We start from the raw sequence: 13,745 nt of genomic DNA, 5'->3' as shown, positions 1-13,745 counted from the left end.
TCCACGGACTTTTTGGATGTGGAGTGTGTGTAGGTTGAGGGGTGGGGGAGGGAGGGAGAAAAAATTTGGAACTGAAAATCTTATAAAAATGAATGTTAAAAAATATCTTTACATGTAACTGGAAAAAATAAAATATTATTAAGTGGGTAAAAAAAGGATGGATGCTCTCTGATCTGGAAGGCTAAAATCATGGGGGTCCACATTCAAGGTCCCAGTGCTCCTAGTGGAGGAAGTCCGTAGAACAGGAAGGCTGATAGGAATCATTCTTATAGAAGCTGATTCTTTTGAGGAACAGCACTGGGGAAGATGGCCTTAGACTTAGTATACAGAGAGGCAGGTCTCAGCCTGATGTCAGAGAAAACTCCCTATTGAGGAGAGATGTCCCAAAGAGGAATGGGCTGCCTAGGGGGAGGGAGCTTCCCCTATCATTGGAAGGCTTTATCAAGGGTAGGGAACCTATGGCCTCGAGGTCATATTGGCCCTACTAGGTCCTCAAGTGCCACCCTTTGACCAAATCCAAACTTCACAGAACAAATTCCCTTAACAAAAGGATTTGTTCTGTAAAACTTGGACTCAGTCAAAGGGTCAAACTTGAGGACCTAGAGGGCCACATGTGGTCTCAAGGTCACAGGTTCTCCACCCCTGGCTTTAAGCTAGGACTAGCTGACCATATGTTGGGGGCACTACTGCAAAGATTCCTCTTCAGCAACCTAGTAGAACAGATGATCACTTGAATCCTTTCCAGTTCTCAAATTTTGTGATCCACCCCTCTGGTGCCATCTAGTCTGCTAACTTATCTCTCCTTTCTCAGCCTGTCTGGCCCTTGCTGGCTGTACTTGTCCACCCACCCTGACTTAACCCAAACCCCACAATCAATCAGTTCAACACCTTGCCAACACCTCCTCCGCTCTCTACCATACCCATCCTAAAGACAACCTCCAGCCTAGGGTAAAGCCTGGCAGTGGTTTTCTCTGCTCCTGTCCCCACTCCTCCTTCCTCCTAGGCTGCCTAGACTAGAGGAGAAAAGTGAGAGCCAGCTGCTGGGCCACATCACAATTCAGTCTAGAAGGCTTTGGATCATCTCTACCTGATTCCCTCATTCACCACTGTTTACATTCTCTTCAAGCCCCAGAGTCCAGCCCTGCCCCTTCATTCTCTGCAAACTAACTCACTTCCTTTTTGACCAAGAGGAGAAAGGTCTGGGAAGAATGTCCTTTCTGCTGATTTCCTCCACGTCTCTCTATTGCATCTTCCATCTCTCCTTCCCCACTGGCCCATTTCTCTTTTCCTAGAAACATGTTCTGGTCTTCCCTATCCTGGACTCTAGAAGGGATACCCTGGGAGCACTGTCTTCTCTGCCCTTACCTTCACACTCACACTGACTGCCCTACCCTATCCTGCCCCATACTCAGAAAGCTGCCTGCTGTCCCCCCACTCCAGTGGAACTGCTCTCTCCCAGCTCACCAACAGTCTGCTACTTGCCAAATCCAATAGGTTTTTCTTACAAAAAGAGCTCCAGAGCATTTGCCTCAAGTTGGAAAGAAACCCAAATTGTTTGGGGAATCTGAGAAAAATCTAACTCTCAGATGAAATATATATGGGAAATGGAATGGTGCAAATCTTTCTTCCTGCTGCTCCCTTTGGCTATAAAGAGACCAGATTATCTAATTAAAGCTTCAAGGGCTGCAGTCCTAGCCTACAAAAATTTTTTTAAAGAGCATTAGCAAATTCAAAAGAAAGGCAAGTGTAGGGGCGGCCAGGTAGCACAGCGAGTAAGAGCACCGGCTCCAGTGTTGAGAAGACCTGGAGATCGAATCCCGGGCTCAGACACTTAGCACCCACCCAGAAACACCTGGCAGTGTAACCTTGAGCAAGTTACTTAACCCCAATTGCTTAGGGGCGGCCAGGTGGCTCAGCGAGTAAGAGCACTGGCTCCAGTGTCGGGATGACCTGGATCAAATCCGGGCTCAGATACTCAGCACCACACCCAGAAATAACTGGCCATGTAACCTTGAGCAAATTACTTAACCCCGATTGCTTAAAAAAAAACAAAAAAGAAAGGCAAGTGTCCTGAACTGGGTAGAGGAAGCTAAAGATGGGCTCAGCCCCAATGATCCCTCGGGCGTGGCTGCCCCTGGGCTGAGGATAGAGTTGGAGACCAGTTCCCAAACAGGCAAGCTGAAAAAAATTAGACAAGGACTTCCAAAGAACAAGGCTTCCAAAGAGACACTCTGTGGAAAATCTTGAAAAATCCCCTAGACTAGATCAGCTCAATGTAAAATGCCAGACGAAACCAACAGGCGATCGGATTGGCTCTCTCTACCTCTCTGACAAAGCTAATATTGACTGGTAACATCAGGGGCAATTTAAATCATGGAATTCATCCCCTTGCCAAGACAGAAGACAATTTTCCGGGCTCAGAATGGAATCCTTGAGCTTAGCCAAGCCAACATGCAGTTAAAACAAACTAATTCCAACCACCGCACTGTGGAATTTATTATTTCAAGTTAAATCCCTTTAGAGCTTCGAATCACCTAGAAAGTCAAATGGCATTAGTGCTTTGGAACTCAATAGTAATTCATCCTTTGTCTTTTTAAGCTTTTGGAAACCCTGATCTGAGTATACTGCAGAAGGAGAAGGGGAAGGGGAAGGTCTCATTTTAGTAGCACGCAGAGAATGGGATGCCTGCTCAAAATCCAAATTCAAACAACAGAAGATGTCCATTTCCTTTAGTCTATCATGTCAATATTTAGCAGATACCAAATAGTAGATATTTATTATTATTACTATTTTCAATGCCCACCAGATGTAGAAGAAAATACACTGAATGACTCAAGGTAAGTTTAAGGGTTTTTGGGGAGTTTGGTATGGACTCATGATTTCATGGGCATAGGGAACTACCTGTGTGAAAATTCCCTCCACAAATAAAAAGCATCAAGACTTATCTGCAACTTCCAGCTGCAAAGAATCACCTAGGGAACCTGGTGTGTCCACAGACATACAAGCCAGTATATGTCAGAGACAAAACTTGAACTCGGATCTTCCTGACTCTAAGGCTGGCTCCCTATTAACTTTATCATGATGCCTCTCAAAAGCAAAATATACCTGTCCATTTATATTAACTTCATCTTCTCAGCTATTCACTTTTATTTGTTCATTTGGGTTCCAGACCTGAGATTTCATCAGCACAGGGAATTCTCAGGATTGAAATTCATTCCACCAGGGATGGCTAAGTGGCGCAGTGAGTAAGAGCGCTGACCCAATTGCTTTAAAAAAAAAAATTCATTCCATCAGTGTAGATCAGTAATTGTTCTACAACTTAAAGTCAAAGAAAGTTACATGGAGAACTTTGAGGTTAAGGGACCTGTCCAGGGTCACACCTCTGTTATATGTCAGAGGTGGACCTTGAACCCAGGTCTTACTGACTCCCAGGCCAGCCCTCGATTCACTACGCTAGATTGCCCTAGAGGTCTGTCAGAGAAATACAGTTCATAATTATGTAGTGAAACAATGTTTTCCTGAATAAGAATCCATGTTAAGGCTCTTGAAATGTCCTATGCCACTCCTCATCATAAGTATTTCTAGACTCAAGACACAATATATTAGGGGATGATTTGTCTTCTACCATAAATGGGTCAGAAGTTGGCATGTTCTAGATGTATACTGTAGGGAAGGTTTTCCTCCACATGCTAACAAGGGAGCCCTGGACAAAGCTGTTGAACTCCTCAGCTTCCAGGACTGTTTGGAGGAAGGCTGAAGGGGGAGGGCTAGATGTCATCATCCCCAGCTCCAAATTTCCCCAAGGAGCCGGTGTTTGAGGCCACCATCCAGCTGGTGATGCCTCAATGATCAAGAGATTCTTTAAGGCTGGAAGGGAAGAAAAGGAGGATTTCCCTCATCCACAATATACTACCATTTCACATTTCTAGAGCCCTTCTTTTCAAAGCAGCACAAAGCTAGAAATGAAGGGGTGTACATTAATTGGGGAATGGCAACACAAATTATTGTAGATGAATGTAATGGAATACTTTCATACTATAAGAAATGACAAAGTGGATATAGTTTCAGAGGAAACTGGGAAGACATCTATGAACTGACATAGAGTAAAATGAGCAGCACTAGGAGAACAATGACAACATTATAAAGAAAAACAGCTTGGAAAGCCTTGGGTCCTGATCAATGAATTCAATGACAAACCATGATGCCAGAAGACTGAAGATAAAGCATGCCATTCACCTCCTGCCAGAAATTGATGGACTCAGGGTGAAGAAGGAGACACAATTTTGGGGGGATATGGTCAACACAGGAAGTTGCTTTTCTGAACTATGCCTATGTTAAGAGAGTTTGTTGGTGATGGTGGTTTTAATGGTTCAATGGCCTGGAATTCAATGGACAGGAATGGAAAGAAAATAAATGCTTGCTTAAAATTAATTTTAAAATGTTATAGAACTCTTTGTGGTTACAAAGCATTTTTCTATACATTCTCAAACCTGAGCCTCATATCAATCATGTAAAGTAGACAGTACAGGTTTCATCCCCATTATACAAATGAAGAAAGTGAGGTCCCAAGAGAGAACTTAGCCCAGGTCCCATAGCTAGGTAGAGAGAGGGATTGTTCTTTCTACCTTATATACTTCACCAGAGGCACCTTCTGAGTTTGCTGGACAGAATCAAGCATAAAACCCTAAAGCCAAAGCTTCATTGAGGCATCAAAGACCTCTGTGATACTTACGCCACAATCCCAGAGAGGTGAAACATTTCTGCGCTGAGGTAGGAGAGGTAGCTGTACAAGAAGACAAAGAGGGGTTCGATGACACGGGTGGCCTTGGTAAAGCGAGTGGTAAAGGCAGCCACCATTCCAAACAGGAGACCAATGAAAACTCCTCCAATTCCAACCACAAAGAACTTTCCCATTCCAGCCAAAATGTCCAGTGTCGTGATAGAAGGCATTTCACTGAAAGATTGAAATAATTTATAGAGTACCTGGAAGAGAAGGGGTTAGAAGAAATGTCATTAGAAAAGGCCAAAAATGATGGCCCAAGTCATCCAAATGGATCCAACCCCAACCAGAAAGTAGTGTAGCACAGTGAACAGAACACTGGATTTGAAGTCTAGAGCAGGGTTCAAATATTCCCCTATGCATTTGCTGTGTGACCCTGGGTGAAACATGTAAAGCTCTAAGAGCCTCAGTCTCCTCACAGTGAGGCTCAAATGATATAATACATAGGAAATGCTTTGGAAAACTCTTAAAGCTCTATATAAATGTCAGCAGTTACTACTCAGCCATTTAGTTTCATTGGACACCAAAGAGTAGGCCAAGCTTTGCCCTCGTTTCTCATACCTCCTCCCCTCTGAAATCATTCAGTATTTCTTGTGTTACTTTATGTTTACTTATCTGTGAACTGAGGACAGAGACCATGCTCCTGCAGAAGTTCTATGTGAGGCCACTCTATGGCCACTGGCAGACTGAATCCAGTTTTCAGAATTCTCTGGTTCCCTTTAAGGGAGAGGCCTCCATCCATGGTGAGGGCAGCCTGGCTCACCAGCCAAGACTCCCCAGGCAGGAGGCAATACTTACAACAATAACAGCATCATTGAGGAGAGACTCTCCAAAAACCAAGATGTGAAGCTTCTCATTCACATGCATCTCTGCGAACACCGAGAGCACAGCCACAGGATCCACGGCAGCAATCAGGGTCCCAAACCAGAGGTTATGGAGCAAGGAGACATCTTGCAAGCTGAAGTATTCCACCTGGCAGATGCCATAGAGGGAAAAGCCGATGCCAAGCACATTCCACAGAGTGCCCACAACTGCATACAGAAGGATAGTGCCAATATTTTCAAAAAAGGGCCGACTGGGCATAAAGTAGCCTGCATCAAGGACAATTGGGGGGAGTAAGTAGAGAAAGAATATGTCGCTGTCCATGACGGGTGGAGATTTGTCATTTAAGCCATAAATGATTCCACCCATGACAAGCCCCACAAAAATCAGCAAGCAGCTTTCTGGAACAACTGAGGGCAATTTGCTGTAAAGGTGAAATCCTGGAAGAGAAAAAAAGATGGTGTGGCTGATGAGAGTATGGCACCTCTACTCTGAGAAACTTCTTTTTGGAGAGACAGAATGTGAGTTGGAGGAAAGTGGACCAGAAGTCAGAAGACCTTTGAAACCCAGCTCTGCCACTTTCCAACTATGTGACTTTGGGGGCAAGTCACTTAACCTCTCTGAGCCTAAATTTCCCCATCTGTAAAGTTGAGATTAAAATGTTTATGCTACCTTCCCTCACAGGATTGATGTTATATGATTTGAATTCGTTGTCCCTCCCCCCATTTCACTGATGTGGCAAATTCCCAGAGTGAAAACTCATTTCACTGATACAGAACAGTAATTCCTCTATAGCAATATTAGAGAGCTGCTTGAAGGATTAAGAGACTTGCCCACAGTCACATACCGTGTTTCCCCGATAATAAGACACTGTCTTATTTTTTTGGACAGAAAAACACCAGAGGGCTTATTTTCAGGGGAGGGTTTATTTTAATGAACATTGACAGCAATTTTAATAAACAGGTAAATGTGAACAAAAAAATGTACCTTTATTCAATAAGCAAATCACTGGGGAAGAACAGGATGACACGCTCACTGCTGCAGCTGTGATTGGATGCAGCTAGGAGCGCCGCATGCATTTCACGGAGGGGGGGGACGGTGCATACAGAGGGTACCGTAATGTAGCATGTAGCGCAGTGGATCACCTTCACTACAGTAGCAATCTCAATAGGGCTTATTTTCGGGGGAGGGCTCCATTCCTCCATTTAGAGGAATCTTACACAGTAAGGGGAGGGCTTATTTTCAGGATAGGTCTTATTATCGGGGAAACACGGTAGCTAGAATGTGTGACAGGTAGAATTTGAACTCAGGTCTTCCTGATTCCAAGGCCAGCCCTCAATAGACAATAACCCTCCTAAATATTTCCTAAAGGAAAATAACTTCAAAACTTAGAATTTGTGATTTTGTCAGCATAGAAACACCACTGATTCAGACTGCAACCCCTTGAGAATTTTAAACTTGAAAAGGTCCCAAAATTCATCCCCATGTGGCCAGCCTGGTGCCGAATTCCAAACTTAGTTAGGCTAGCCCTAGCCCCAGAGACTGTCTATCAGAGGGCTGCTACTCAGGATCCTTCTGGCCTGGCAGAACCCAGAGTCACTCACATTATAAAGCAGGGCTTGGGTGGAATCACTTTTTATACAATAGGGCACCATGGACAGTGCTTTACAATTCCATAGTTCATCATTGTCGCTGAGCCTCAATATTTACCAAAAAAAAAGGTTCAATTTCAGATGTGCCAGTTTCATAATGACGTAATTAAGATGCAGGAACATGGACAAAGGTATTTTTCCTCTATGATGGAGACAGTGTTGACTCATAAACCCTATCTAGTTACCATCAGCAGGATTATTTATATGTATCCGCTGAATTCTTCATAAATAGGTACAGACATTTTCAAACATGAAATGATGTATCTATCAGCTTGCAATAACTCCACTAATCCTTCCTGTCATCAGAATGATAAGAAATTCAGTGGCAGTGGGTCTCAATAACCTGGAAAGGCACAGTACTGGTGTTGGGGGGGGGGTAGAGTTAAGGGTGGTATTCAATTCTTATTTAGAACAATAGATTTAGAAGGGACCTTTGAGGTCATCTAATCCACCCCCCCCCAATTTAGAATATAAGAGAATTAAAGTGCAGACAAGAGAAGTGACTTGTCCAAGAACACACAGCTGGTTAGTGGCAGAACCAGCCTTAGAACCTGCCCAAGGCTTGTTTCTCCTTACACCTCACTTGTCAGGTCCTTGGATGATAATAATCCAGGTAATCCTCCAGGGGCTTTCCTTCACTGAGTCAGTGAAATGCAGGCCCCTCCTACAGGGCCACTGCAATAGTTCTTGACCTTCCCACTGAACAGACACCCTTTCTTTAGCATTCCCTGGGCACATACCCAATCATGCACTTGCTTATCACTGCAGACATACATGTTTATGTCTTGCCTCTTATAACACTGCAAATTCTTTTCCATTCCCTGAAGCACTGGACGCCCTTTGGTAGAATACCAAATGGATTTGTGGGACATCATCCAAGAGGCCAGTGTCCTATATACAGCCACACCTCCCTACCCTGGGCAGCTGCAAAGGAGTTAAAAAGGAATTACTGCTCCACCCCCAGGTTTTCTGAGAGCACTCCAAGGATGGGTCAGGGAGACAGTTGATATCTGGGATGGTGCCAGAGCAGTCCTACCTAGACTACCTACCCAGGGATGGACACTTTCTCTAGATCCCTCCTAGGCCCACAATCCTGAAGTTGAAATCTCATCTGGGCATTAAAATCAACATTTCTAGTGTCCAGTAAGTATTAGGAAACCACAAATATATACAAGTGACAAGCTTCATAAGAATAATCTGTCACACTGCTTTGCAGAATGCTTCTGCATTCCTAATCTCCTTGAGCTCTCTGAAGTGAGGCAGTCAGGGAAGGGACCATGAACCAAGCCTGTTCATTTCTACACAGGAGGAAAGTGAGGCTTGGGGAACTGAAATGACCTTGCCCTCTATCATACTGTTAGCAAGAAGTCTTCAGGCTCTGTATCTAAGCCCCTTTCCTGGAGCAGCAGCATTGACAAAGGCTTCTTTTACTTAAGGGCCCTGCATGGCAGAACAGAGTCATTTTCACAAAACTGGGGACTAGAACCATTTGGAAACTGAATGTCTTTTGTCTCACAGCTAAGGGAAGCAGTATTGAAGACTCAATGGCCAAGATTCCAATATAATACTCCCCATGTTCTGCAAACACTTACTGGGTAACCACAGCATGGAAGACCCAGACCTAAGGTTGCAAAGAGAAAGCCCACCAGGTTCAACTTCTTACAAGGCCGTTGATATATTTTTTACATAAAATAGGCCACACAATTAAAAAAAATATGGCTCCCCCCCTTTGGGGCTATGAGTATAAAACACTGCATACACTATCCGACCTGGTATCAACTGAGCACCGGTTAGTGTCAGATTTCAGAATAACTGATGTAAGAAGACAATTTTGATTTTTGTTTCTTTTTTCTCATGCTTTCTCCCATTGGTTCTAATTCTCCTTTACAACATGACTAATGTGAAAATATGTTTAATAGGAATATATATGTAGAGCTTATATTGCATGCTTTCCTGGGGAGGGGGGAGGGAAAGGGAGAAAATCCAGAACTCAAAATCTTATAGAAGTGAATGCCGAAAACAAAAAATAAATAATCAATTTTTTAGAAAAAAAAAGAAGACAGTTTTGAAAGTCTCCCAAAGAAATGTGAAGACACTCGGTAAGAAACATCAAAGACAGTTCTGGCAAATAAAACTATTGACTACAGTAGGTTTGGGCACGGCTACTTCTAGTATTGGGTTTGCAATGAAACAAAGTAGGATGAAAACCTGCCAAAGCTCTGCACTTTACCATGGGATCTTTCTCTGTGACAGGATATTAAATTTGGGTCTAGAGCTGGAAGGGAACTTAGAGCCCATCTAGTCTATCGCCCCTCATTTTACAGGTGAGGAAACTGAGGCCCAGAGACTTAACCAAGGTCACACAGGTAGCGAGTGGCAGAGCAGGTCCCGTGATTTGAAGTTCAGTGCTCCTTCTATTGTGTCTGCCTCAGTTTCCTCACCTGTAAAAGAGGAATAATAATGGTCCTTATCTTACAGGGTTCTTGTGAGAACCAAGTGAGATAATGCATGTAAAGCTCTCTACAAACCTTAAAGCACTATATACAGGTCAGTTTTTACTAATTAGGGATTTGGGAGTGTCCCTACCTGCCAAAGATTGAAACTTGAACACAGGCAAATTTGTTATAATACTAGAGTATTGATGTTTTCCCCAAAGCCTGGGCAAGGGTCGGTGCCTAGATTTCACCACCCATCAGACAAATACAGAGAGCAATACAGGAGCTGGGAGCAAGTAATTCGAACGGGCATTAAGTGAGGTCAGACTCTGCTGAGCCCGTTGAGCTACCCGGTCCCTTCCCCAGAAATCTCAGTTGTTTCTCAGGACTGAAGCCCACGCCACTCTGCACGGCCCCCTGACACCTCCCCTGGTCTCTGGGCCCTAAGAGGGCAGATTAGTGCCCAGAAAAGATCCAGAGAAGGTTGAGCAAGCCAAAGACTCCCAACTCACCAATCTTGGCCAATGAGGCCAGCATGATCCACAGTGTGATCTCAAAGGGCACCTGCACATGATGGTAATCCAGAGAGAAGAAGAGTGGGTGTGTGGCCCCCGAGCCCTTGGCATCGGCAGGGCTGCCCGAGGGGTCCCAGTTGCTGCCATGGTCAAGGCCTCCCGGGAGCCCCCAGTCACTGCCCGGCTTGCCCAGGGGGCCCCAGCCACTGCCACCGGTCTGGACCTCCCGGGGTCTCCAGCCACTGCCAGGATCCGGGTCCCCTTGCAGTCCCCAGAAGCTGCCACTACCTTGGTCATGGGTGCCTGGGGGTCGCCAGTGCACAGCATCACTGCCCACTTGGGAGGCAGCCAGGAGCAGGGTACAGATTAGAGCCAATCCCACACCCATGGCAGGGCACTTTACCCTGGCTCAGCCTAGTTCAATCTTCCCTCAGCCTTCAAACTCCCGGCCCCGTCAGTGCCCAAGCCACAGCTCCCAGTCTTTGCCTCTACTCCCGGCAGCCTCAAGCCAGACGTGCCCTGGCCCCTGTGAGCTGCCTCTGCTTGGGGGGAGGGGGTGTGGGAGAAGGGAGGGAGAAGGGGGCGGGGGAAAGGAAAGGAAGCAGGGACTAGAAGTCTGGGGCTGGACTGACTGGCGAGGAAGTTAGCTCGCATGGGAGTACCAATTTCTGGGAACCTTTTGGGATCCCCAGAGAATCTCATTCCCTAGCAGACCTCACCAGTTGCAATTCACAGCACCCCGGATTTGGAAGAGATCTCAAAGACCACATAGGCCAACACATCCATGCCTGACCTGGCAGCATGCCTAACCATTCCAATTTTGGAAGGCTCTAAATGCTAGGAAGTACCAGTATCAAGCAGAAACCTGCCTTATGGCTCCCAGATCTGCCTTTGAGCCAAGATCATAGGCTCCTGGAATTAAAGCTGAAAGGTGCACTAGAGAAGGAAACTGAGGCTCAGGGACAGTAGGTACAAATATGGGAGGCCTAATTTGAACCCAGACCCAAGTACACTACTCCCTCTATCAACCCAGCCTGCCTCTCTCTCCTTCCGTAGTAGCCCCAAAGAAGGCAGGTCTCCAGGGCTTTTAGCATCCTTTTGGGGCTTCTGGGGCTTCTGGTGGCTACACTTTCACCTCCAGATTCTTTCTCGGCCCAGCCCCCATTAAAGATGCACATGGCCTGCCACTAGATTGGCAAACCACTATCTCATATGTATTGTCATACTCATCTTTAGATGAGGAAATTGGGGCCCAGTAAAGCTAAATGACTCCCTCAGTCACACAGCTAGATGAGTCTGAGGCAGGATTCAAATCCAGGCAAACTTCCACTCCAAGGCAGAGTTCAAGCAATTTTAAGCATCAATGGGCCAAGTGTGATATCTTTGGGTGAGGACCCTCAAAGGGTCCTGAGAAAATCGTGTGTTATCTTTTCCTTGTCGAATGATTCCGATGGCTAGAAGTGGTGTGAGGCTGGAGAGTACAAATCAATGCAATGGAAAATCTTCTTGCCCAGTGGATCTCTTTTCATCTTTGATTTCTCTAAACTTGAGGGATGAAGTCAGGTGTGTTTGTATTTCTCAATTATCCAGTTCATTCACTTATGTCCCATGGCTCCAGGGGCAGTAGAAATAAACAACCTGGAGAATACTGCTTGGTAGCTAAGGCAGGCTTACGAGGCCACATATCAGACGTGAAACCAAGAGACCTGGGTTCCAAACTTGACCCAGATGCTTACTAGCTGTGGGACCGCTGGCAAGGCCCGTCAATTTGTCCTCATCTACAAAATGAGTAGAACAATATTTATATGCCCTTTCTCACAGGATTATTGAGAGGAAAGGGGTTTGCAGGCCATCAAAGTGGGAGACAGTGACTTTGGCTTCTTCCCAAAATCGCTGAAGCCCAGGATGGCAGAGCTTCAGAGAACCTACCAGAGCATCTAGGCCAAGTGTTCTTACCCTTGGCTGTACTCAGACCTCTCTGACAGCGCAGTGAAGCCTAGGGACCCCTTTCCAGAATTACATTTTTAAATGCCTAGAATGAAATACACAAAGGTTCATAAAGGAAATCAATTATGCTGAAATAGACCAGTATTATTCCCATCCAAGTTCCAAGACCCTCCGAAATCTAGTTATGGACCAAGGGCTCCAGGCTAAGAAATGTCCAGGCTGGTGGCATCAAACCGAAACAGAAACAGAGAGCACTAAAGTCCACCCAAGCAGTCACGGGAGCTGAATTTTAAAGCCATAAATTTAGTACCCATGTGACCTTTTATACAGAGGAGACGACTAAAGCCCAGAGAGGAGAAGGGCATAGCGAAAGGTCACCCAACTAATAAATAGGAGAGACTTATCAAAAGCGGCCCTGTTATTATAACCGACAAATTGACAACTTGCAAATATTAGATAAGATCTGGGTAGTAACTACAAGAAAAGGCAAAAGCAAAAAGCAGATGGGTTGTGCTACTGGAAACCAGGAGAAGGTGGCTTCAGAGAGACCAAGAGTCATCGGAAAAGTACAAAAAGTACAGACTCTCTCCCTGTGCTCTTCCTCCCCAGGTCTGCCTTGTCATACGGCCTATTCAGAGGCCACATCTGAACAGATATAGAAGAATCCCATAGCAGACAGACAAAAGAAGCCTAGTCTGAACACAGGTGATTCTTGAAAACTGCAATTGTATTTTTCCTCAGTTTTAAAACACCATCTTCCCCCCTTCTTTCAAAGATTCAACTGACATATACAAAACTAAATCACATTTTTCAAGGGAAAATATGTAATATTTCATATAACCTCTAGAATAACCTTCATGGGAGGTAGCCCATGAAGACTTGGGGATGTTGGTGATATGGATTTGAAAGGTTGCAACAGATACCACTATGAAGCCTAGAAAAGAGATATATTGTGTCCTTGTGCAGAGATCACAGACAGTAAAAATGAAGGAAAAAAAGTTATCCTCGAAGTATCTTGATTCCAATGCTCTTAATCCTAACGTAACTGCTTTGTCAGGAGAGAGGGAAAGAGGGGAGGGAGAGTTTCTGTGTGGAGGGGGAGGGGGGGAGGGAGGGAGAGGGAGAAAGAGAGGGAGAAAGAGAGGGAGAAAGAGAGAGAGACAGAGAGAGAGACAGAGACAGAGAGAACAAGGATTTCACATAGCAGGATGTCCTGAGCATTTGCAACATGACTGACTAATCACAAAGAACATGGGTAATTAAAACATGGAAGCCCAAGGCTATTAGATAAATCCATAACCCATTTTTCCTTAGCTGTCCAAACACCATCCAACCAACCACTAATGACAAATCAATGACCCATTTTTCAGCAAATTGGGACTAGTTTGGAGATGCAGAATCACCAATGCATGGGCCTTTCATTTGTCAACAACAAGTCTGTCCTAAAAAGGAATTAAATGAAAAAGCAAGGCATTAACTGAAAAGTACAGGGAAAAGCTGCAAGTTGGATTTTCATATGAACTTGGGGCTTCTGCCTTCTCCATCTACTTTTTTGTTTCCCAGCATCTTCTACTGGGCATTTAACCACTTTGCT

The 13,745-nt window shown here is 44.9% G+C and overlaps 2 protein-coding genes across 3 annotated transcripts in view; both read right to left on the bottom strand.

Annotated features, from left to right (window-relative positions):
- Positions 1-10,693, bottom strand: part of LOC138141728 (sodium/hydrogen exchanger 2-like) — a 104,604-nt gene extending 93,911 nt beyond the window's left edge. Inside the window, exons 1-3 of the mRNA XM_069062559.1 lie at positions 10,202-10,693; positions 5,579-6,042; positions 4,733-4,983 (exon numbers count right to left, since the gene is read on the bottom strand). Coding sequence (XP_068918660.1) covers positions 4,733-4,983; positions 5,579-6,042; positions 10,202-10,592 — 1,106 coding nt within the window. The 5' untranslated portion in view covers positions 10,593-10,693. The remainder of the gene's footprint in view (positions 1-4,732; positions 4,984-5,578; positions 6,043-10,201) is intronic.
- The window catches only part of LOC138141729 (transmembrane protein 182-like), a 276,562-nt gene that overhangs the window by 150,496 nt on the left and 112,321 nt on the right, over positions 1-13,745 (bottom strand). The window lies entirely within an intron of this gene.

Source organism: Petaurus breviceps, unplaced genomic scaffold (genome assembly GCF_028583685.1).
Source record: "Petaurus breviceps papuanus isolate PSGF00001 unplaced genomic scaffold, PetGlider_PUasm1.0 90459, whole genome shotgun sequence".
Taxonomy (NCBI): Eukaryota; Metazoa; Chordata; class Mammalia; order Diprotodontia; family Petauridae; genus Petaurus; species Petaurus breviceps.
The sequence above is the reverse complement of the archived record's forward strand: the minus strand, read 5'-3'. Positions and strand labels throughout refer to the sequence as shown.